At 43.3% G+C, this 22,791-nt stretch overlaps 1 protein-coding gene across 2 annotated transcripts in view; it reads right to left on the bottom strand.

Annotated features, from left to right (window-relative positions):
- Nucleotides 1-22,791, bottom strand: part of zfyve26 (zinc finger, FYVE domain containing 26) — a 28,169-nt gene that overhangs the window by 4,456 nt on the left and 922 nt on the right. Inside the window, exons 2-34 of one of the 2 annotated variants that reach the window (XM_086049892.1) lie at nt 22,461-22,749; nt 22,306-22,381; nt 20,966-21,052; nt 20,752-20,880; nt 19,359-19,704; nt 19,160-19,284; nt 18,617-18,781; nt 18,408-18,496; nt 17,939-18,087; nt 17,667-17,864; nt 15,964-16,509; nt 15,067-15,194; nt 14,744-14,990; nt 13,358-13,621; nt 12,017-12,139; nt 11,759-11,941; nt 11,126-11,365; nt 10,952-11,057; nt 9,171-9,982; nt 7,991-8,193; nt 7,816-7,920; nt 7,617-7,739; nt 6,529-6,946; nt 5,578-5,679; nt 5,305-5,492; nt 4,990-5,126; nt 4,210-4,238; nt 3,942-4,078; nt 2,961-3,181; nt 2,082-2,229; nt 1,640-1,849; nt 1,279-1,473; nt 216-413 (exon numbers count right to left, since the gene is read on the bottom strand). In XM_086049892.1, the coding sequence (XP_085906018.1) occupies nt 216-413; nt 1,279-1,473; nt 1,640-1,849; nt 2,082-2,229; nt 2,961-3,181; nt 3,942-4,078; nt 4,210-4,238; nt 4,990-5,126; nt 5,305-5,492; nt 5,578-5,679; nt 6,529-6,946; nt 7,617-7,739; nt 7,816-7,920; nt 7,991-8,193; nt 9,171-9,982; nt 10,952-11,057; nt 11,126-11,365; nt 11,759-11,941; nt 12,017-12,139; nt 13,358-13,621; nt 14,744-14,990; nt 15,067-15,194; nt 15,964-16,509; nt 17,667-17,864; nt 17,939-18,087; nt 18,408-18,496; nt 18,617-18,781; nt 19,160-19,284; nt 19,359-19,704; nt 20,752-20,880; nt 20,966-21,052; nt 22,306-22,381; nt 22,461-22,666 (6,633 nt within the window). In that variant the 5' untranslated portion in view covers nt 22,667-22,749. The remainder of the gene's footprint in view (nt 1-215; nt 414-1,278; nt 1,474-1,639; nt 1,850-2,081; nt 2,230-2,960; nt 3,182-3,941; nt 4,079-4,209; nt 4,239-4,989; nt 5,127-5,304; nt 5,493-5,577; nt 5,680-6,528; nt 6,947-7,616; nt 7,740-7,815; nt 7,921-7,990; nt 8,194-9,170; nt 9,983-10,951; nt 11,058-11,125; nt 11,366-11,758; nt 11,942-12,016; nt 12,140-13,357; nt 13,622-14,743; nt 14,991-15,066; nt 15,195-15,963; nt 16,510-17,666; nt 17,865-17,938; nt 18,088-18,407; nt 18,497-18,616; nt 18,782-19,159; nt 19,285-19,358; nt 19,705-20,751; nt 20,881-20,965; nt 21,053-22,305; nt 22,382-22,460; nt 22,750-22,791) is intronic. The other variant, XM_086049894.1, reaches the window with a different exon arrangement.

Below are 22,791 nucleotides of genomic sequence, written 5' to 3'. Positions count from 1 at the left end.
CTCTATGGGACAGATTTGCAGTAAATAATTAAGAGTCGATGGGGACAACAGATGTGCACACATTTTTGAAATGCCAGAAAAAAGAAATTCTGGAGCAATATAAAACAAGAACGTGGCTTTTACGCAGTTGTTGGCTTCCCCTTCCCAATTGCATCACTTCATTTTGCGCTTGTGCTGCTTTGCGCAACAAAACCCACAAACAACAAAGTGCGCACCATCATGAACTGCTGGATCTGGTAGAGCGTGTGGAAGTAGCCGCGGCGCTGCAGCCACTGGCAGGAGGCGATCAGGTAGCGGCTGCATGCCTCCAGGCCCGGGTCCAACTTCTCCAGGACGTCCTGCAGCATCCCCAGACGCCCTCGCTCCAGGGCCGGCTGCAGAACGCCCTCCAGGAACACCTCGTCCGGGGCATCCTGAGGGGGGAGGGGCGAGGAAAGCAGTCAATAGGAGATGGGGCATTCGATTATGGTTTCAAGCAAAGGTTGGGGCTTTGAATTAGGGTTTCAAGGAAGGTTACGGTTTTAGACTAGGGTTAGGGTTAAAAGTCAAGGGGAGGATTTCAAATTAGGGGTTGAAGCCAAGGTTGGGGTTTCAATTTAAAGCTGAGTTCATGGCGTCAAATTAAAAGTTAATGCTTGGGTTAGGGCTGCAAATCGAATCAAGGCTGGGGTTTCAAGTGAGGATTTCAAACAAAGGTTATGGTTTCAAGTTGGGGTTTCAAATTAGGGTTAATATGTCAAGACCGGGTTAGGGTTTCAAACAAAAGCTAGGGTGACAAATTAGGGTTTCAAGTCAAGGTTAAGGCTTCAAATTGGGCTTTCAGGCCAAGCTTAGGGTTTTTAGTTTCAAACAAAGGTTGTAGTTTCGAATTAAGTGTTGAAGCCTGAGTTAGGGTTTCTAGTCTGGGTTAGGATTTCAAATTAGGGTGTCATGCTTTGGCTAGGGTTTCAAACTTTGGTTATGGTTTTAAGTTTCAAACAAAGGTTGTCGTTTCAAATGAGGACCTGAAACCCGGGTTAGGGATGAAAAAAAAAATAGGCTCTCAGGTTAGGGTTTCAAGTTAAGCTTAGGGTTGCTAAGTATGGTTTCAAGACAAGCTTAGGGTTTCAAGCCCGGGTTAAGGTTTCGAATTAAGGTTTCGAGAAAAACCTGGGGTTTGAAATCAGGGATTCGGGTCACTCTTGAGGGTTTCAACTTAGCTCGCCTGCATGCTGAGGCCCGGCTTTCGAACCAAAGTTAGGATTTGAAGATAAGGTTTCAAACAAAACGGAAGCTGACCTTGCTGAGGAGGTACGAGATGGCCTCCGCCATGTCGTCGTGGCGCATGTGGAAGCTGACCAATGCCAGGTGAGTGGCGTACGCGTTCAGGTAGTAGAGGCACTCCTGGTGGAGGATGCGCCTCGGGCAGTCCGACCTCTCGCTGAGGGCCTCCTCCAGCTCCTGCAGGGACGCCAAGATGTCCTCGCTCAAAGACTTCAGGGGAAGACAGAGACGCAATGGACGTTCATTCACAATTCAAACTTGCCAAACAGACAGTTTAGAGAAGACGCATGAAGGCAACGGCTGCTTGTTGCTAGGCAGACTTCACAGGGCATGTGGCAGCTCTAGATTCGGTTGGGGGGGGGGGCGAGGCATGTACCGTGGCCGTGACGGGTCTGACGGTGGTCTCCAGGTGCTTGACAATCTCCTGCAGCAGCGTGGGGCCCATGTTCATCTGGTTGCGGTCCACGGGGGCTTTCAGGCACCGCGCAAACTTCTCCCGGGCCGCCGTCAGGCTGCCGGCCTTCAACGAGGCCATGGCCCACGCTTGCCACACGGCGCCGGGGTCCAGACCGCTTTTGGTGGACACCTTACACAACATCCCACAACACCACCGCACATTGACATTATTTCGGGGGTGGGGGTTTGAGAGCTAAAAATGTGTTTCGACATACAAGTTTGAAGATAAAAAGACTGAGAACTCTTGTCGTACTGAATTGTGGAGATGGCGTTAAAGCGATTTATTTCTTTATATTCTATCGTGTTATGTTGTTATTTTTATAGAATAAAATAAGAGTACTGTACGGTGCAGCGTCCCTCACCTCCACCGCCATCTGGTAATACTCGGCTTCCAAGAGCTGGTTTCGGAGTCGGGTGACGGCGATGGTCTCTAAGATGTCGTCCAGGGAGGGAATGTGTTTGTAATTGGCCGCCACCAGGATCTTAAGCACGTCCACTTTGCTGATGTAGCTGCGGAACGACCAACAGACTGAGAACATCGCTTGAATGTTTTGTCACCCGTTAAATCAAACGACGGCAACCGTGTTGTTGCCAAATTTTGACAATGTATTCAAAGACCAGTCGTACTGAATTGTAAAAATAAAAAAAATAAATCTAAAAAAAAGGAAATGACCATATTTGGACGCTATTCAGCTTTCCTCCGACAAAAAAAAAAAAAAAAAAAAGACTTTTTCGCTTGGGATTTCAGAGTTTGTATGTTTTTTTTCTTTGAATTAAGCAAATAAATTGGATCAGTACTTTTACTTTCACCAGACTATTTTCTACACAAGTATCTATGGCTCCACTGAATACTGCGTCTCGTGAGTACTTTTGCCAGTTCTGACATTCACTCATGTGATGTCTGGTTGAAACTAGGGCTGAAAGATTTTGAAAAAAAAATTTTTTGATAATATAACAATTGCGATTGAATACGCCATTATTTTTTCAAGGTTCTCTTCCCATGTATCTTTTTTTTTTAACAAACAAAAGCAATAAATTCATCTGCATTACAAAACAATATCAGATTTACATAAAAAGTTGTGGTGTTATAGGTTTGGTTTATGCTAAAATAAAGACAAATGAATCACAAATTTATATAAAAGACGGTTTATCCTACAACACAGTTGCAGTTTTTCGGGGGATTCCTTTTTCAGCCCGAGTTCGACATCCTGACAGGAACCGATCGCGTTTGAAGGCCTCACCTGTCGCACAAGGCGAGATCCTGGTTGCGTCCCACTTTGACGAACATGAGCTTGGCGCTAAAGAGCAGCTGGCGCATGATGTCGGTCAGCAGGCAGGCGTCCACCTCCGGGTTGGTCAGCTTGCGGGAGAGCGAGCGGCAGTGGTCGATGAGCTGGTGGCCGCACGCCGTTTGGTCGCCGTGCAGGGACAAGATGGCCACGCACAGGTGGGCGCTGGGTGCCTTGGTAAACAAACTCACAGTTAGTTGAGCGAACACACGTGAACAGACCTTTTCACCATGTAAGGGATCTCGGATTTTGATGCATGTTAATTGTTTCACACTTTACCTTAGCGTTTAAGTACTTTTTTTTTTTTTTTGTAAGTAATACTCAACAACTTTGTGCTAATATGTAACATTAAACAGCAGTTAAAGACTAACTTCACAATTACCACGACAGCTAGGGCTGTCCAATTAATCGGAATTCAATTACAACGACGATTATTACACTCCACGATTATGATATTGGCACAATCGTAAAAACGATTATTAAGATTCATTTACATCCAACGCACTATGTTTGTTTACACAAGGAAATCATACATTTACACCTTTTTTAAATTTGATAACTAATTTTAGAAATTTTGTTTGGTCCAAAAATAACATAGATTTATTGTCTTTATATATTTTATTAAAGTTTAAACATTTTCTTGTTTTTACCCCAAAATAAATCATTTGAATAATTGTGATTTCAATTATTACCAAAATAATCATGATTAATATTTTTTTTTCCCAGAATCAAGCAGCCCTAACGACAGCTGATAAATGTTTGTTTTTAACAATGTTAACTCATTCACTGCCATTGACAAATGTATTTGTCATTTCACAGTCTAACCATTCAACCCCAGGAACTTATTTCTATTTTTTTCCAAATGTTTTCAAACGATAGGCTAAAAGAATGAGTTCACTTATTTTGCAATCTGAGACTTTGTACAACGCACACCTGCTCGTAGTAGAACTCGTCGCGCAACTGCTGGTTTTCCACGGCATCCGTGGAGAGGCTGATCTGCCTGGGGGCAATCTCAGGCAGGTGCAACATGCCGTCGAGGGCGTCCTCCGTCAAGGAGGGGCTCCCCGCCACTGCACAAAAGGAGAGCACACCTCAAGTGTAAACTTACCGCCGAAAGCGGCATTTTTCACATTCCGTGCAATTATGAGCTTCTAATGGTAAAAGAAAGAAAGCCAGGAAGAGGCAATTTGCATTTATTTACCTTCACTTGGTTCCAGCTCGTCATCAGAACTGCAGAGAAACAAAGAAATAAAGTTTGACTAACTAAAATACTAATATATATATATATATACATATATGTGTGTATATATATATATATACATATATGTGTATATATATATACATATATATGTATGTATGTATATATATATATACATATATATATATATATATATATATATATATACATATATATATATATATATATATATATACATACATATATATATATACATACATATATATATATACATACATATATATATATATATATACATATATATGTATATATATATATACATGTCATTTCAAAACTTTTGCCATCATTTAATTTGACTATAATCTGTAGAACTAAAAAAAAAAAAAATTAATCTTTTCGACAGGGAAAGCAAAATTGAACAGCTGGCATGATGTATTTGCACACGTGTTCACACCTTCTTCTACCTGGGTATGATTTATGTTCAGATTTGATCAATCTCAAGCAAATTATAAATAGCAGTCAGCACTCAAGTATCGCCACTTAAAGTGCCTCTGATTAACCCCAAATAACATTTAGCTATTCTCGTAGGCTTTTCCTGACTTTTTTTTTTTTTTTTTTTTTTTATTTCAAGCAAACATTTAAAATGAAATTATGTTTTTACGTATTTTGTATTTCTTTATTTTAAGCATTTGAATGTAGTCATGTTTGCAAGTGTATTTAAATAATTGCACAACATTTAAAAAAAAAAAAAAAAAGGTGCCCTGAGCATCATCTTATACTCACTCTGGGTGAAAGTAGGTGTAACACTGGTCACACACTCTGACGTCCTCGCCGGGACATCCCTCTACGGCCATCTTGCGCTCCGAGCAAGCTTGGCACACCAGTCGGCCGCAACGGCGACAGTGATGTCGCCGATTGAACTGAGGACAAAGACGCAATTTTTAACATTGTCGTAATTATTCATCGTTTATTGTTGTCGGCAGGAGCACGCGCGCACCCCAAAAACACATATAATAATCGCCTATTAAATCGCGATATTGAGAAAAAGAAGTATCGCAATTACATGACTTTCTAAAATTGTTCAGCCCTATCGCTCACCATGGTAAACCTCTCCCTCCGGCACACCATGCACACGTGCTGCTTGGTGTCAGGCACCCAATCCTTCCGGTCCGGGGGCCGTTCCGGCGGCTGGAATTTGGCGGGCGAGGACCGCTTCCTCCCTGCCGAACCTCGGTCCCGCTCTCTGTCGCCGCTGTTAGTCGAGGAGGTGTGCGTGGGCGTGCTGCCTATTGTGGCGGGGGGATGTCATTTCTCATTTCAGGCCGCTCACTGTGTGTGTCACATAAAGTCAAACAGGCAGCGCAGACGTACTCGCGGAGGAAGGCGTCGAAGAGTCGAGGCGACCGGATGATAAGGTGCTGCTCTCCTGAGCGGGACACTGCATCAGGGCGTCCTGCAGGCTGATGACAGAGTCTTCGGGACAAACAACAAGGAATTGTCATAGATCTGGCTTTAGGGGATGATTTTTTTTTTATTTGGACATGGCTTTTTTGAGACATTTTTAAGGGTTAACTCATGTTCGACGTGCCAGCCCAATTTTATGGTGTTAAAGGGGAAGAAAACCCAAACATATTTTTTTCAAGAAAATGCTTGAGTTGAAACAAGGCAATATGATTAATATGAAGTATTAGTGAAGCAGCAAAATCCACCCTTTTTTTAGCCATCTCAGGGGGCGGCCATTTTGTCACTTCTGTCGACTGAAAATGACATCATTACTGCTCGGGGCTCAGATAACGACCAATCACGGCTCAGCTTCAGAAAGCAGGTCAGCCGTGATTGGTCGTTACCTGAGCCCCGAGCAGTTGTGATGTCATTTTCAGTCGACAGAAGTGACAAAATGGCCGCCCCCTGAGATGGCTAAAAAAGGGTGGATTCACTCTTATTCCACAAACGCAATATTAATCAGAATGTCGTGTTTCAACTAGTGAGCCTGCATAGAACATATTCTTGAAAAAAACATGTTTGGGCTCAACGACCAATCGCGGCCCACCTGCTTTATGAAGCTGAGCCGTGATTGGTCGTTATCTAAGCACTGAGCAGTTGTGATGTCATTTTCAGTCGACATTTGACATTTGTGGTTATTTGAGCAACCAGTGGGCCTCCATAGAAGATATTCTTAAAAAAAAAAAATGTTTGGGTTGACTTCCGCTTTAAGTGAAACTGCATTTGCGGACTGACTTTTTAAACCAACTCTTGAGGGAGCTACAGAGCCAAAATAGCAATTGTGGCATTTCTACCACTTTCAACAGAACCATCACTAACCGGATCTTGACCTCTCTCGAGGCGCGCATGCGAAGTCCAAGGCCTTGCGGGCGTACTCGGCCAGAAGCCTGTCGACCGCGTCGGGCCCGAAGCCCGCCTCCTGTCCGGCCAGCAGGTTCCTCAGGGCGCGTACCGTCGCGTCGGCCCAGTCCACTTTCAGGTTCATGAGCATCTGCTCCAGCATCAGCAGGGGCTCCGACAGCAGGGGGAAGTAGTCCGGGCGGGCGTGCGGCGGCAGAGCCAACAACACCTTGGAGCCCAAGTTGAGGGTGTGGATGTGGCGTCGGCGCGCCGGGGACACCTGGGTCTGGAAGTGCAGCGTCATGTAGTCGGCCAAGAAGTGGCAGGCGGCCAAGCCGGGGCGGCGGTCCAGGGCGCGCTCGCACACGTCCAGGCCGCACGCCAGACCCTCAAGAAGCTAATTAGCATACAAGAGAACATTATCTGATTTATTTTTATTTTTTTTAAATGGACAAATGTGAGGGTTCTGGAAGTAGCTGAAGGTGTCGTTAATGTTATTGTTGTCTTTTCTGTCCGTCCCGCAAACTAATTCTGTAAGCGTTACTGAAAGTGTGAAATAGTTTGTTTTAGGTATGTCGCAAGCTTCATGCTAGCACTCAATGGCAAACTTTGATTGGCTAGCATAAATTAGCATGAGACATCACGGGAGGGATTTACCGTCAAATAACATTATGACTACCGGTACGTACATGTACATTTACAGTTCATAATCGTTCTGTAAATGCATCAAATACAAAAGTTTTCAACATAGATAGGTGCGGCTTATATAAAGGTGCGGCTTATTTCCGTTTTTTTCCAAAATGTTCTTTAAAAAAAATTGAGTGGGTGCGCCTTATATAAAGGTGCGGCTTATAGCCCGGAAAATACGATATTTTGTTGTTGTACAGTATGTAAAGTGCTTTGTTACAGCTGTAGCTGTTGTGAAATGCGCTATTTAAATAAAATTGTATTGTATTGTATGACATTGTTCATTTTCGCTACTGCTGTTGGTTCTTTCACTTTTCTGTCTGTATCCTCTCAAATCAACTCCCAGCTCTGTCCGTTCCCTCCAAGCACAAAGCAAGTACCTGGAAGGCTTCATCTGTCTGTTCCTTGTCCAGCAGATACAGCAGATGCTCCGTCTGAAGCTGCAGTCTCGCCTGCTCACTCGCCGGATAAAGCTCGGCCCACTGGGCACACAGTGAAAACTCCTGCAGAAGACATCATTATCATGTGTATTTTTGTAACGTTTTATTTTTTGGTTCATCAAAAGTGAGTGGCACACACCTTGGCCTCCAGCAATCGAGCCAGCATCGACTCAGAGCTCGCCTTGGATTCAGCTCTCAGTTCCTGCCAGGTAACCCACGGCAACGGCGGCTGTAAGGCTAACATCTGTCACCAGGGAAAGAAGTTATTGATGAGTCAAATTTTCATCCCCGAGGCCATTTTCCTAGGCCAATACCCGGGCGTAGATATCCAGCTCTTTCTTTTTCCGCAGTAGGTCGGCTCTGAGCGAGGCCTCCGTATCATCGTCGCTGTCCAGGCAGAAGTCGAGAAGCTCCGTGCAGGCTGAGAGGGGCCAGCGCTCCATGGCCCGCAGAGCCACGCGGGCGCGCAGGTTGGCGTCGTGCACCCGGAACAGGTGGCCCACGCCTTCCTCGTCGCCTTCAAGGGACAAACGTGACACGTGAATATGCATTTTCATCAGAAATCAACAAGAAAAAAAATTTTTCAGGGAGCAACGCATCGTCCACTAAATCGTGCACGGTAGAACTTGTCTAGTGCAAATTAAAGCTTCTCGACTTAATTTAGCTTAGCGTTGTTTGCTCCAAATTGTGTCCTATTGACACATTGCAAACAGTGATCAAGCGTGAGTGAAATGACGTATTGTGGGAAATGTGTGTGGGGGGGAAAAGAAAAAAAAAAAAAAAGCAGGTCAACTGGATCTTTTTTTTAAATTTATTTATTTTTTTATTTACTAAATCCTCAGGTGTGAGAAATCCACCCTTTTTTAGTGAGCTCAGGGGGCGGCTATTTTTTCACTTCTGTTGACCGAAAATGACATCGAAGTTGCTCAGGGCTCAGATAACGACCGATCACGGCTCATCTTAAGAAAACAGGTGGTCCGTGATCGGTCGTTATCTGCTCCCTGAGCAACTTCAATGTCATCTTCAGTCGACAGAAGTGACAAAATGGCCGCCCCCTGAGATGGCGAAAAGTGGGTGCATTTTGCTGCTTCCAGAATATGTTTTCTGGAAAAAATAACATTTAAAATTTAATTTTAAATTTAAATATAAATAAAGTGTTCAACACTTTTTTTTTAAACACGCAGGTACAATTTTTTATTAACTTTTGGGTAATAAGTATGTTTTTAGGTGGTATTGTACTTGGTGTAAAAAGTTTTGAGAACCACTGCGTTGCATGACGCGCTTTGATTAACTTTGAAGAATTGTTCAAATGTTTGCTCTCGTCATCTCTTGAAAATCTAAAGTTAAACTTTACCTTCAAAAACACCATACCTTACAAAACTGAACCCAAATGTACTGTCAGGTGTTTTTTGGTACGCTTCTTGTCATAAAAATATTGTGATGATATAATTCATCTTAAAGCGGGTGTGTGAGTGTGTGTGTGTGTGCCCTCACCCTCTAAGGCAGCCCAGGCGAGGAGGCGATCCCTCAGCTCCCCCTGTTGGCCGCACTCAGGCCCGTAAAGCTCCAGCAGCCGTAGAGCTCGGTCCACATCCTTGGAGGCCAGAGCCTGCCGGAAGGCGTCAGCAGCGACCCCCCGGGCGGCTTCCTCTCGAGGCCCGGCCAGCAGGAGCCCAACCAGCGGCTTTCCGCACACCCGCGCGCCAAGCCCCTCGTCTTCAGAAAAAGAGGGGCCCAGTACGGGTTCAGCCATGGCGCACAGGTACGCCCGGAGCACGGGGAAGGCCTGGAGGAGCGCGTCGGCCTCACGAGAAATCTGCTCGCCGTCGAGCAGTGCCTCCTTGCGGCCGCTGCGGAAATATCCCGACCATCCGGTGGGCTGGGAGCGGGCACCCTCGCCTTTGGACGCACTCACACACACCAGAGCTGCCACCAAGGACGAGCGAGATTTGAGGAACGCCAGGGCGGACGGCGTGAGAAGGAAGGACGGAGGGGGGGCGGCTGGTGAGGCGGTGAGGTTGGCGGAGGAGGCGGGGGTGGCGGTGGAGGCGTCCTCCGAAGATATCGACTCGGAGCTGCCGTCGGACGGAAGCTCGGCCATGGCGAGCGTGGAAGCGTGCTCCCCGGCGTGGCGTTGCAGCAACAAAGTCAAAGCGGACACACCGAAAACATCTTTTCTAGCTTGAACGGAATCCTGGTCCTGATCTGGGAACGTTGTCCCCACATGCAGGACCTTGCAGCATCGCTGGATGATCACCTGCTGGATGCTGAGGCCAAGCCCCGCCTCCCGCAGCAGCGACAGCAGCCTAGACAAGCACCACTTTATTGAAAACTTATTTCGTCAACTTTGTGTTATTTTACTAGGATGATAAATTACGTTGCAGTAGCAGTCAAAAGTTTGGAAACACCTTCAAATTCAAACGGTCTCAAATATATTAAGAGGTCCAGAAATACAAGCTATTAACTCTTGCTAATGCACAGCTGTGAAATGAAAGTCATTCCAGGTCATAAAGCTGACTGAGAAAATACCAAGATGTGCAAAGCTGTGTTGTGGGCATACGGTGCCTACTTTGAAGAATCTAAAGTATAGAACAATGTGCTTTGATTAAAATTTTTCTGTTTACCGAATAATTTGATCTATATTTCCTCAACATGTCAAATACTTCAGTATTAAGCTGCAATTCAGGAAATGTTATTAAAAATGAAAAAATACAGAATTAGAGGGTGTTTCCAAACTTTTGACTGGTACCGTGTGGTAGTTTAATTCAAGTCATTTGGACAGGTAAAACCTATGTAAAAAATCATTTTAAATAATAAATAATTTAGAATAATTTGAAACAAAATATGGGGGAAAATATGGAAAAATAACTTTTAAAATGCTATTTTGGCAGTTCTGAGTAAAAAATGGAAAATTTCTAAATTCCTAAATCAAATAATTTAAAAAAGATATAGATAAAATATACCTTTAAAAATAAACAAATAAATATTAAAAAGATATAATAGGAAATAAACATATATGTTATATTTTTTTAGAATAACTGTAAATGACTACTTGAGTACATGAGTACTTTTTTTGTCTGCACATTTATATATAGGTTATGCCAAGACTTGTAAATTTCATACATAATACATATAATAAAAAATAATATAATATAATAACGATAAAAAAAATTACAGATTGTAAAACAAATATAAAATCAGTAATAAAACAAAAATTGAAAAAAGTTCATAGTTATAAATATGTCAGTCAACAAGCTTGCTGAAACCGGGCGTACCTGTCAGGAGACACCTGTCGTTCAAACAGCAGGTAGGAGAGAAGCTGCGATGGAGCTTGAAGCAACACCAGCAAAGGATTCCCCAGCTTCACCTCACTTGTCGGATCTGAAGGAAACACGGACTTAGAAACCAACGATAGCTTCTCCTTCCATCGCCTTCCATCGGCCGCCAACCTTCTGATCCGAGGCTGCGCACCAGCACGGCCGCCAGCGTGTCGACGTAGTGCAAAAACGTGCGCACAAAGTCGGGCCTGGCCAGGTCTCCGTTGGGCTCGAAGGGGCACAACTGGTCTAAGGAGCGTAGCAGCTGCTTCATGCCGCGGCGGGCCGGGTGAGCATCCAGCTCGGACGCCTTCAGGCTGGCCTGCTCCGACAGCAGCGCCATGAGGGAGCTTGATGACGCCGCGGTGCCCTCTAAAAAAGACAGACAATTGTTTTTCTATTCCGTGTTCATCAATCAATATCAATAACTTCAAATGGATTATCAGTCTAAGTGCTTTGCTGCCATCTTGTGGCAATTTACAGGCAATTGTTTTTCTATTCCATGTTCCTCAATCAATACCGATAAATCCGAATGGATTATCAATCTAAGTGCTTTGCTGCCATCTTGTGGCAACTACAAGCAATTGTTTTTCTATTCCATGTTCAGTCAATCAATCAATAAATCCAACTGGATTATCAATCTAAGTGTTTGCTGCCACCTTGTGGCATCTACAGGCAATTACATACCTTTTTAGGGTGTCCTCCATTATTTGCTGATTTTCATTCATGCACAAAGCTTAATTAATTAATATTGAGTGTGATTACCGTACTGACCCGCTACATTGGTTGCAGAGCTGAGAACGTGCAGGGTGCTCTCCAAGCGTTGCATCAGAGCAAGTCGGGCGGAGATGCACTCCTCACTCAGCGCCGGGTGGCAACACAGCAGTACTTCCTGGATGCAGCAGCCAAACGGGCCGGCGCAGACTTGCTCCTCCCCCGCCGCACCCTCTTAAAAACACAAGCTACGGTCACTATCAGCAGCCATTTTTGGCAGCAAGTCGCCTTACGACACTGTCAACTCACCCGCCATCTTGACTGAGCTCTTACTGGTCGTGGGATGACTCAGAATCTTGCTGATTTGCTGTAAAACCGGAGGAAATCCACAGATGTTCTCGGGACGAGGATCTCGATGGTCCAGTCGCACGCCTGGGGAACGCAGACGTTGATCACGATGATGTCGTGTCACCTAACTTGGCCGCCATGCTCCACGCACACACCATGAGAAAAAGAGAAATGTCTGGCCATTTGCCATCACTCATCTAGTAAATATGGTTCAAATTTGGTAGCAACTGGGAAAATCTCTCGGACAATTCAGCTTTTGAAGGAGCCCTTCAAAGGGCCAAAATGGCTCTTAAATAGCCTCTTATAACCAAAATGGCAAATGTGGGCATAGCTTCTTGAGACTTTCTTGCAGGTCTACGCATGATAGTCAAGCTTGCCAAACTTCATGGCGCCAAGTCAAAATGGCTTGGAGGAGGCGTGAACATGGGATCATGTGATCTCCGATCAACCGGTAAATGGGAGATTTTCACTCGCTCGACTTTCATCTTCAGCCGCTTCAAACAACAAAGCGTGTGTAGAAATTGAGAAACATATTTTGTTTGTTGGTTGTGTTTGTATTATTGTTAATGTACGTTGAGGCTTTTGGTTTTCTTTAGCTTGGATAATGGGTGGACGGATATAGTGGTTGCTACCGAATAAAAATGGCTGCTTCAAATAAAAATGGCAGAATTTGTGAAAATGTTCTTGGTCTACTTCAGTAGATACGCTTGCTGAATTTCATATTGCTAACAAAGTGCCTTTTATGGGAGTGAAAGACAATCTAGAATGCACTACATACTGTAGCCAAAATGGACACTTCAAAATAAAATGGTGTCTGTGTCTTTTGGGAGATGGGTTTTTATGACTTTATTTTTTTTTTTATTCACTCATGATAAACATGACTTCCAAACCGCAAGTTTGTAAGTGAAACTGGCTTTGGGAGCTAAAAAAAGTGTGCTACCAAAATGATATGATGATCAAAATGATACTCTATGTGTTTCTGTAAAGGGCTTTTTGAGACTTTTTTGTGGGTCTATTCATAATAGACAAGTCTACTACATTTTCTGTTGCAAAAACGTTTGCGGGCAGAATTTTATATTTATTTTATTTATTTTATTTTATTCACAAGGGCGCGACAGAGCCAAAATTGATTCTTGAACGACTTTCCGTATTTTTCAGGCACGCGGTTTGTCAGACTTGTTTGCGAGGCTAGTCATGGTGGAAATGTTGGAGCTTCAAACATAAATGGCTTTGAAGTTTTTTTATTATGACGATTATTATTTTATTCTATAGGGCTCTATCGAACTGTAATAGCTTACGTACCACGAGCCTCCAGACTGCCGCTAAGGCGACGCTCAGCCGTGTCCAGCAGCTGCCGGGACGTCTTCCAAAGCTGGCAGTGGCAGCACGCCAGGTCAAAGGCGGCCATGGCAGGCGGGCTGAGCTCCTCCAGCAGCGCGCCCACCAGCCCGGGCGACTCCGACGTGCAGCAGCTGATCCAGTAGCCTTCCTGCAGGGTCGGGAGAGGGTGGGAAGGCGTGCTGAGGAGGCGATCAGCTATGTCGGAGATGGAGTAGAACGCCACGCCTGCAGAAGCCAATACCAAAATATGAATAAGTCAATACTTGAGTAAAATAATACAAATAAAAGGGAGGCTCAATCTGAACGGGAAACTGACACATCGAGGTTAAGTTCTTCAGCCAAACAGCCAAAGCTCTCATATAAACATATTGCTTTGGCGCCATCTTGTGACAGCTCAGCACTAAGGAACTATGGTGAAGTGAAGAGCATCAATTCAAAAGTAGCGCTTTGCCGCTATTTTATGGAGTCTATATGTCTATATATTTTTAGTGTCAGCTACTCGTGGATTTTCGTTATTTGCGGCAGCGCCCGGTTCCTGTCAACACTGTAAACCAAAATTCAAATGAACTCAAAAGAAATCTAAGGAAAACAAATGACCAAACCTAACAACCAAAAACAAAAACACACTAAAACTAATAAAACTACCCCCCCAAAAAGTATTAAAACAAATTATTATATTCAACAATTACATCTAATGAAATAAAACTAACCAAAACTGATTACTTATTATATTTAACGATTGAATCTAAGTAAATGAAACAAACCGACACCAACAAAAGCTAACCAAAACAAGAAACAATCAAGTTATAACTCACACTACCAAAAACTAACAAAACTAACAAAATCATTGACTAAAACTTATCAAAACTAAAACTAAGTCTAGCTAACACAAACCAACACTATAAATAAATAAAACTAACTCTAGGTAAAACTAAGTGAAAGAGGTCAATTAACAAACTTAAAACTAACTCAAAACTCTAGTCCAAGTCCAACCAAAACAAACGACTGAAATTAACTTAAATGAAGTCAAACTAAACTAAGTAAACTAAGTCCAACTAACACAAAGGGAATAACTAAAACTAACTTAAACTAGAAGTGACTACGGTACGCATCTATCCATTTTCTATATCGCTTATCCTTATTAAGCTGACTTTTGGTGACAGGCGTGTTACAACCTGGAATAAACTAAAACGAACTAAAAGTAAAACTTAGCAAAATTGCCGAAAACAATCGAAAGCCAAGTAAGCCAAAACCAAACATGTGCTTGTGTTGTTCAGGTTCTAATTCCAGGTTCAAGAGTCTCAGTATCCACGAACTGGCCACCTCGGATACACCAAAACATCTCACCTGCTGCCGCAGCGCTTCCGATGGCCTGCAGGGTGGAGCGTCCGCTGCTGCCCAGCCGGCTGCGCGCCGCCCCGACTGCCGAGGGGCCCGAGCACAAGCCCTCGGACGAAGACGAGGATGACGACATGGACTGGCTCTCCATCTTCTGCTCCACTCGGCCCAGTTCCACCAGAACTTCCCTGTAGCGCTCCATGAAGGCCAGCTCGCCGCAGGAGGCCGACGCCTCCAGGTCGAAAACCAGAGACACCTGTGGAACAATTATTGAGTGGTTTAAGAAAGCAACAGTTGAGGCGACGGTTAGCAGTGCTTGTTGCCATAGTAACCTGATGGGCCTCCATGAAGTTACCGCGTCGAATGCAGGACATAAGTAGAGACTCCGGAGGAGACAACATGGCGGGGATCAGCCAGCTGGGGGGACGGGACGCTGCGTCTGAATAATCTCCTTCCACCTCTGGGGGGGTAAAAAAAAAAAAAAAAAGAATGCACAACAAGATCAAAGAAAGGTGTCAGTTCAACATATGACAAGACTAGATAAGATCGATGGTTAAAGCGAAAGTCAACCCAAACATATTTTTTTCAAGAATATGTTCTATGCAAGCCCACTAGTTGAAACACGGCATTCTGATAAATATTTCGTTCGTGGAATAAGAGTTAATCCACCCGTGTTTAGTCATCTCTGGAGGCGGCCATTTTGTCACTTCTGTCGACTGAAAATGACATCACAACTCCTCAGGGCTCAGGTAACGACCAATCACGGCTGACCTGTTTTCAGAAGCTGAGCCCTGAGCAATTGTGATGTCATTTTCAGTCGACAGGAATGACAAAATGGCCGCCCCCCGAGATGGCTAAAGACGGGTGGATTTTGCTGCTTCACACATTTTCCACGAACGCAACATTAATCAGAATGCCGTGTTTCAACTAGTGGGCCGACGAAAAAAATTTGTTTGGGTTGATTTCCCCTTTAAGAACTGCAGTCCATTACATAGTTTCATGAAACGTGAAAAATTGAAGTGACACAAATAAAATGGAGGAAAAAAAAAAACGCAAATAGCGAACCACAAATGTACGCATGAATACTATTAGACCCCAACCTTGAGCCGAGGCACATATTCATCAAAAAGAAAAACCACTGAATGCAAAACACCCCAAAAAGTGGAGACACGGGTTAATCATGTACTTGGCAATCACTGCCGCAGACTACAAAAATGCTCGCGTCTCACTGCTTCCGCTGCTGCGATTGCTGGTGATGATCTGCAGCCTCCACTGCGCCTCGGCCGTGCGCTTGGACAACCTCTGCAGGCGGGCGCCGAAGGTCGCGGCCGCCACGGAGCAGCCCAGGCTCTCCGCCACCTCCGCCTCCCCGGGGAGAGCTCGCCCCGTCTCCTGTCCCTCCTGCTGCCCCACCACACACATGCCCTCCAGGCCCTCTTTGAGCAGCTTCAGGAAACCCTCAACGGCCGCCACATCCGCCAGGAAACCATCGCAGCCCCGGACCAGGTGAGCCAGATCCGGGTCGGAGGGACGGGCACTCGCGCGATCCTCCTCGCCCTGAGTCTCGATCACCTCCGACGAAGAAGAAGAAGATGACGACGACGACGGCGGGTTGGTGCTGGTCACGTCTTTGGGGCTTTGTGGAGCAAAGTCGGAGCTGGAGAGGAAGAGCAATGAGAAGATGTTCTCCAGCAGCTCCAGACGGAACATGGCGGGCACAGCCTCCAAGTACAGTTGGCACTCAGCCAGGTAGTGCTGGAACAGCGACTGGCAATCTAAAATGACAAATGGAATGCATTAGCATACATTCATACCACTACGTGTGGCGAAAACGTGCTATCTATGCTGTTGTTTGCATTAATAATGCTAGGTGAAATACTGTTCCTTTCTAGTCCTGCGGGTAGCGCTAATGTAAAATACAAAACGGACGTCAACTATCGCTCCTGCTTTCCGCACCGCAGTTTCAACTGGATACAATACAATATTATTTATTTATATATTTCATAACAGCTAGAGCTGTAACAAAGCACTTTCCAAACAATACAATAAATAGACTGGTAGTTCACTTCCCCGCGTGGCCCCAAATGCATGTGGACTGCAACAAATGAAAATAGCCACCAAATAAACAAAAATAACAACTATCTAGTCAATCGATGAAAAGAATCACCTTGTGACCAACTGACCAATGAGCTCAAAAATGAACTGACTAAGTATTCAACTACATAACAAATGAATGACCAAATTAACCAACAAACAAGTGAACAAACTAACCAACTGACTAACCTAAAAAGAAGACAATTATGACTGAACAACAAACTAACCAACTAACTAGCCACCAACCTAATAGCCCGACCATCTACTTAAAAGGGAAGTCAATGCAAACATTTTTTTTTTTCAACAATATGTTCTATGCAAGCCCACTAGTTTGTGGAATAAGTGTTAATCCACTCGTTTTTAGCCATCTCCGGGGGCGGCCATTTTGTTTTCTGTCGACTGAAAATGACATCACAACTGCTTGCAACGACCAATCACGGCTCGGATTCAGAAATCAGGTCAACCGCGATTGGTCGTTGTGAGCAGTTGTGATGTCATTTTCAGGCGACAGAAGACAAAATGGCCGCCCCCAGAGATGGCTAAAAACGAGTGCATTTTGCTGCTTAACTTATATTCCACAAACGCAAAATTAATTACAATGCCGTGTTTCAACTCGTGGGCCTGCTGGGAACATATTCTTGACAAAAAATATGTTTGGGTCGACTTCCGCTTTAACCAACTAACCCAACTACCAAGCAAACACCTCCCTAACCATGCAACAAACCAATCCATTAACCAATAAGCTACCTCGCCAACCAAATAATCACCGACCTACCTAACACACGAACTCACCAACCACCTAACACAAGCAACCAATGCAACTATTCATGGTGCAAACCTCCTGATGAAATGGTGGCGAGACTCGGGTCCGTCCCCTCCCAAGCCGCTTTTTGTCCCTTGGCTTGACACTGGCCGCATCCTGAGCCCTTGTGTGCGTTGACGCACAGTGCGTAGATGGCGTACTTCATGGCGCAAAAGCCGCGGAACAGAATGACGCTCCTCTGCGCCGCAGGGCTCAAAATGGCCTCAGCGTCGCCTGCGGGACAAAAATGAAAACGGGGTAACGGAGAGACCAAATACAGGCCACGGGGTGATGGAGACGACACTGACTTCCTGCTGGATTTGGCGTTTGCTGGAGCAGATCTAAAACGCGGCGCTCTTCAAAGTGAGCCAGCCGAGTCAACGAGTGCAGAATGTAGAGGGCCGAGTGATTGTCCAGACTGTGCAGCTGCCCCAGCAACACCTCTGTGGAAACACCTCTGCAGCCGCCCACGCAGCAATAGTGGAGGCGCACAGAGGCACAGGACAACACTGAGGGCAACAAAATTCTACATGACGTTAGCCTAATAGCATAATTGCCTAAGTCACTTTGGATGGTTTTTGGAAAACAAAAAAAACAAAAAAAAACCCACACAAAAATGCGGTTAACTTGATTCAACTTTTTTTAGGCCAATGATAAATAGACGAAAAAGAAAAATGATCAAATGTAGCAGACAAAAAAAAAAAAAAAAAAAATATCTATCTATATATATATATATATATATATATATAGATATATATATTTTTTTTAAATACTTACGGGTTGTTGTTTTTACACCACTCCAATATTCCAAGCTGGGAGGACAAAAGATTGGCAAAGTCCTGCAGGACTGAGTCATTAGCTGACCTCTAAGAAAAAAAAAATATATATATATATATATATTACTTTAACACAATGTTAATAACCGTGCTTGAAGTTTGCAATTCTCACTCTTGCGAGCCGTTTGCAAAACCGTATTTGTGTCCGACCTGCTGTCGGTGGAGGACGTCGAGAAGCATGTGAGCTGAGCTCAGACTACTACACTGCGGCCAGCCCAGCAACAGCAGCAGGCGACACAGAGGCTGGAATTCGGAGCGCAACATGTCCCTCAGCAGAGAAAACTCCTCGTGTTTGATCAGGTCGAGCGCCGTCACCTACGTCAACGGGGGCAAAAAAAAAAAAAAAAATTTTTTTTTTAAATTAAGAATACTTTCATTCTAACATGATCACATGCAGACAGCACAGTGAGACAGGACAAAATAGCATTTTAAGAACTCCTAATGGCACATTTAAGGATCGAGTGGAAAACAAATGGCGCGTTACATAAACAATATTAATTTTCTCAAATGAAATAACAATATCAATGAAGTACCTAGATTCCACCAGGTGACGCTTAAATAGTTGCTTTAGCCCGAGCGCAAAAACAGCAAATAGCTGACATTTTCAGCATTTCCCCCCCCCCATCCCAAAAAATAATCTGACTGCAAATTTGCAAATGCGGATTTTCTCTATCGCGCTTTATTATCACCTACCAAGACCTGCTCCAAGAAGTGCTTCCCGCTGCTGAGGCACTCAAAGTAGATCATCTTCCATGCGGACGGACGATCGTCACGGCAACACAGACTGAGGGCCAGCTTCTCCGACTCGGACAGGTGCGCTTGAGATGACAAACAAGACGCTGTTAGTTTACAAAACGTATACCAAATGAGGGATGATTGGGCTCGGCGCCACCTTGCGTGTCAGGTGCGCTCCTCAGCAGACGATCCCGCTGCAGCCTCAGCGCGGCCGAGCAGTACGTCGAGAGGAGCGCGTCGCACCGCGGCCGCAGCAGCGAGCTCAGGACCCTCTCCTCCTTCAGGGGCCCGCCTCTGGACGCCCACAGCGTCTCACACAGCGCCTCCAACTGGCCGCTGCCGCTACCGCCGCCTGGGCTCCACGGCATCAGAGCCAACACAGCGTAGATCTCCTCCACCCACTCGTCTCGCCGCTCGGGACTCATCTCAGGCTTCCCCAATTTGGTCAGCAAGTGGAGGATGAAGACGTCCTGCAGAGATGCGTCGTCCATGCTCGACTGTAGCTAAAAATGATGGCAAGATAAAAGGCAAAAATCAAAGACGTTTATTTTTTTTGTCTAAAAAAATATATTTTTTCCAGAAAAAGTTGTGTAGAGAGGTAGAAAGGTGCATATTAATATATATATAGAGATTTTTTGCAGATAAATAGACTGTTCATAAAAAAAAAGTCACATTTTAGTTTAAGTTACCGATAAAGTGAATTCAAAGATTTGTTTCTAAACACATTATAGATATATGACGCGGAAAGACTGAGAACGTTGTTGTACTCAGTGCACATAGTGGTAAACTGTTTTTCACCATTTCAGTTGGCAAATTTGAGGAAAAAAAAAATATTTGGGGAGAAAAAAATTATTATTTTTACGTATAAGAATCAAAATATGAGAAAATGTCATTATCATATGTACTGAATAACGGTGGTCACATTTTCAAGATAAAAAAAAAGTATTTTTAGAGAAAAAAAATGACTTAAGAAAAAAAGTTTTTGGGGGGTCTTTTTTTAAGATAAAAAGTTGTATTATAGGTAAGTTGTTGTTTGTTTTTTGTTTTTTTCAAGAAACAAACTGACCCCAATATTATGAGGGAAAATAATCTAATCTCACATGAATAAATTCTTTTTTTATTAAAAAATGTATTTTTTAAAAATATTTTATTTAATAAAAAAAAAAGATTTTTGTTTTCCAAGAATAAAAAACAATAATATTTAGGTAAAAAGTCATACTTTTTCCAAGATTTTTTTTTTCCTAAATTGTCTAAACATACATAAAATTCATATTTTCATTTCAATACATTATTATACTTTTGAGATACTTTCTTGTGTTTCTGCTGGGAAGAAAGAACCATTCTTTGAGAAATATGTAATATTTTTTCAAGATAAAAAGTAGTATCTTTTTTTGTAAAAAGCTGTATTTAAAAAAAACAAAACAAAAAAACAATCCTACTCTTCCCAAATAATACATGAATAAAGCGTGTTTCCAAGATAAAAGTTTTATTTGATTAATTCATTCATTCTCCATCAAAGGTTTTTGGCGGTTTTACACAAATTCTGTTACCTGCAAGAAATGCGTGAGCGACTGTGCGAGTCGGGGCCTCTTCTTCTCTAGTAACGTATGCAGACAACGCTCCACGGCTGCACGCGTTGAGTTTGACACTTTAGTGCCTGCAAACGCCTCGTGCACCTGCTACTGGACCATAGTTAGAAGATGAACGCACCAGCACACCCAAAGAGAATATGAAGGATTTCATAAGGCAAAATAGAAGTGTAACCTGAAGAAGAACCTCCTCGATACCCTCGGAGCGCAGATGTTCCAGCAGTAGCAGGAACTCCAACTCGCTTTTGACACTGGGAGAGACCTGCCGTGGAGGATTAAAATCATCGCCAATTCAGTAGACATCAATTTTGTGGGGTAAGTGGCTTTTTTTTGTTTTTGTTTTCATGAAAAGTTGTTTTTTTTTTAGACATGTTTTTTTGGGCATTTGAACAGGGATTGTCTTTTACATTGGATTTTTTTAAAAGGAAAAACCCCCTTTAAAAAATAAAATAAAAATTTAGGTCAAAATACAGCCAAGTTGAGCAAATAAATACTCCCCTTTTTCAATAATTATTTCACACAGTCCTTGATTTAGCGTTGGGAACAAAACAAAGTATTTGGGTTGAGTGCATTACACAAATCACTAAATGTCATTCAAAAATATTGAAAATCTTCTCAATGTGATATGGTTGTTACGTCCTGTTAGTCTTCAGTCCTGCAGCTAAAACCAAGCCGGCTCGGGTGGATTGCCCTCACAGGGACAAAAAGTTGTATTTTTCAGGTAAAAAGGTTCACCAAAAAGATATTTATTTATTTATTTAGATTAGATACAAAAAAAGTGTATTCCTTCCAAGAAAAAAAAGTTGTGTTTTATGATCAAATTAATTTAGGTAATTAAAAATGTTTCCAGATAACGCTGGTTTTTGTCTTTTGTTTTTTAATCTTTTTTTTTTTATGTGAATAGCTTTTTGCTGAAAAGATGAGTCTGATTTCTTCAGGAAGGTTATACTTTTTCCAGAAAGTTTTTGGATGCTGAAAATGTTAGATATATTTTTTAAGACAAAACTGCTTAAAAAAAAAAAAAAAAAAATCAAGAAAAAGGTAAAAAATAAAAATAGACAACTTTTGAGATAAAAAGTCACATTACTCAAAGGAAAGTCATATTTCCCATGATTCATCCCTGCAATTTTTTATTATGATTATTATTATTATTAGAAAAACAGTAATAATTTTCCCAAAAATTTTAAATCAGATATTTTTCAAGTTTAAAAAAAGTCACTTTTTCTCAACGTCAAATTTCTGACAATGTAAAGGCAAAAACATGTACTTTCTCCAGATAAAAAGTCTGGAGAAAAAAAAAAGTTTTTTTTTTTTTTTTACAGTAAACACACGGACAAGTTAAGCACGTTTCAAATGATTAATTACTTCCCGAAGGTCATTGATTATCTCATTGTTGAGGCCACACCACACACTATTAGGCAAGAATTCAATAAACTAACTAATCGAACTAAAGGTCATTCAACAAATATTGGAAAAATCCTCTCAGTGTATGTGTCAGACGTTCCCGTTAGTTACCCGCTCTTCAGTGCGCTGCTCCAAAACCTGCAGCCAAAACCAAGCCAGCTTGTGTGGACTGCCCACAGACTCCCATCTAGAGACACGCCACGTTGTTCAATAAATCTCAAAGAGAGGATGAAAAAAAATCAACACAACACACCACTTTGACTCACTTGAAACTATAAGGATGGCACACGGCCGCCTTGATAATCTCCCGCACTTTCTCCGAGATGCCCCCCGTGGACGCAACCAGCTGCGGCACGCAGGCGCTGGCCAGCTCCCACTCGCCGCACCTCAGGCACCGCTTGAAGTAGTCAAAGAGGTCCCGCAGCGAGGTTTCGACCTCGCGGCCGAAGGGATGCATGGCCGCTGGCTCCATTTTTGGATTGGGCAGAGCGGGGGAGAAGGTTAAGAAAGATCAGCTTTCCCTATGGCCAAGTAGGACACTGGCACCTTCTTGACCTGAAACAAATACGAAAGTCTCACTTAATTAAAACAATTTGA

The sequence above is a fragment of the Filicampus tigris genome, chromosome 13 (genome assembly GCF_054856515.1).
Source record: "Filicampus tigris isolate MCC_2025a chromosome 13, RoL_Ftig_1.0, whole genome shotgun sequence".
Lineage (NCBI taxonomy): Eukaryota > Metazoa > Chordata > Actinopteri > Syngnathiformes > Syngnathidae > Filicampus > Filicampus tigris.
The sequence above is the reverse complement of the archived record's forward strand: the minus strand, read 5'-3'. Positions and strand labels throughout refer to the sequence as shown.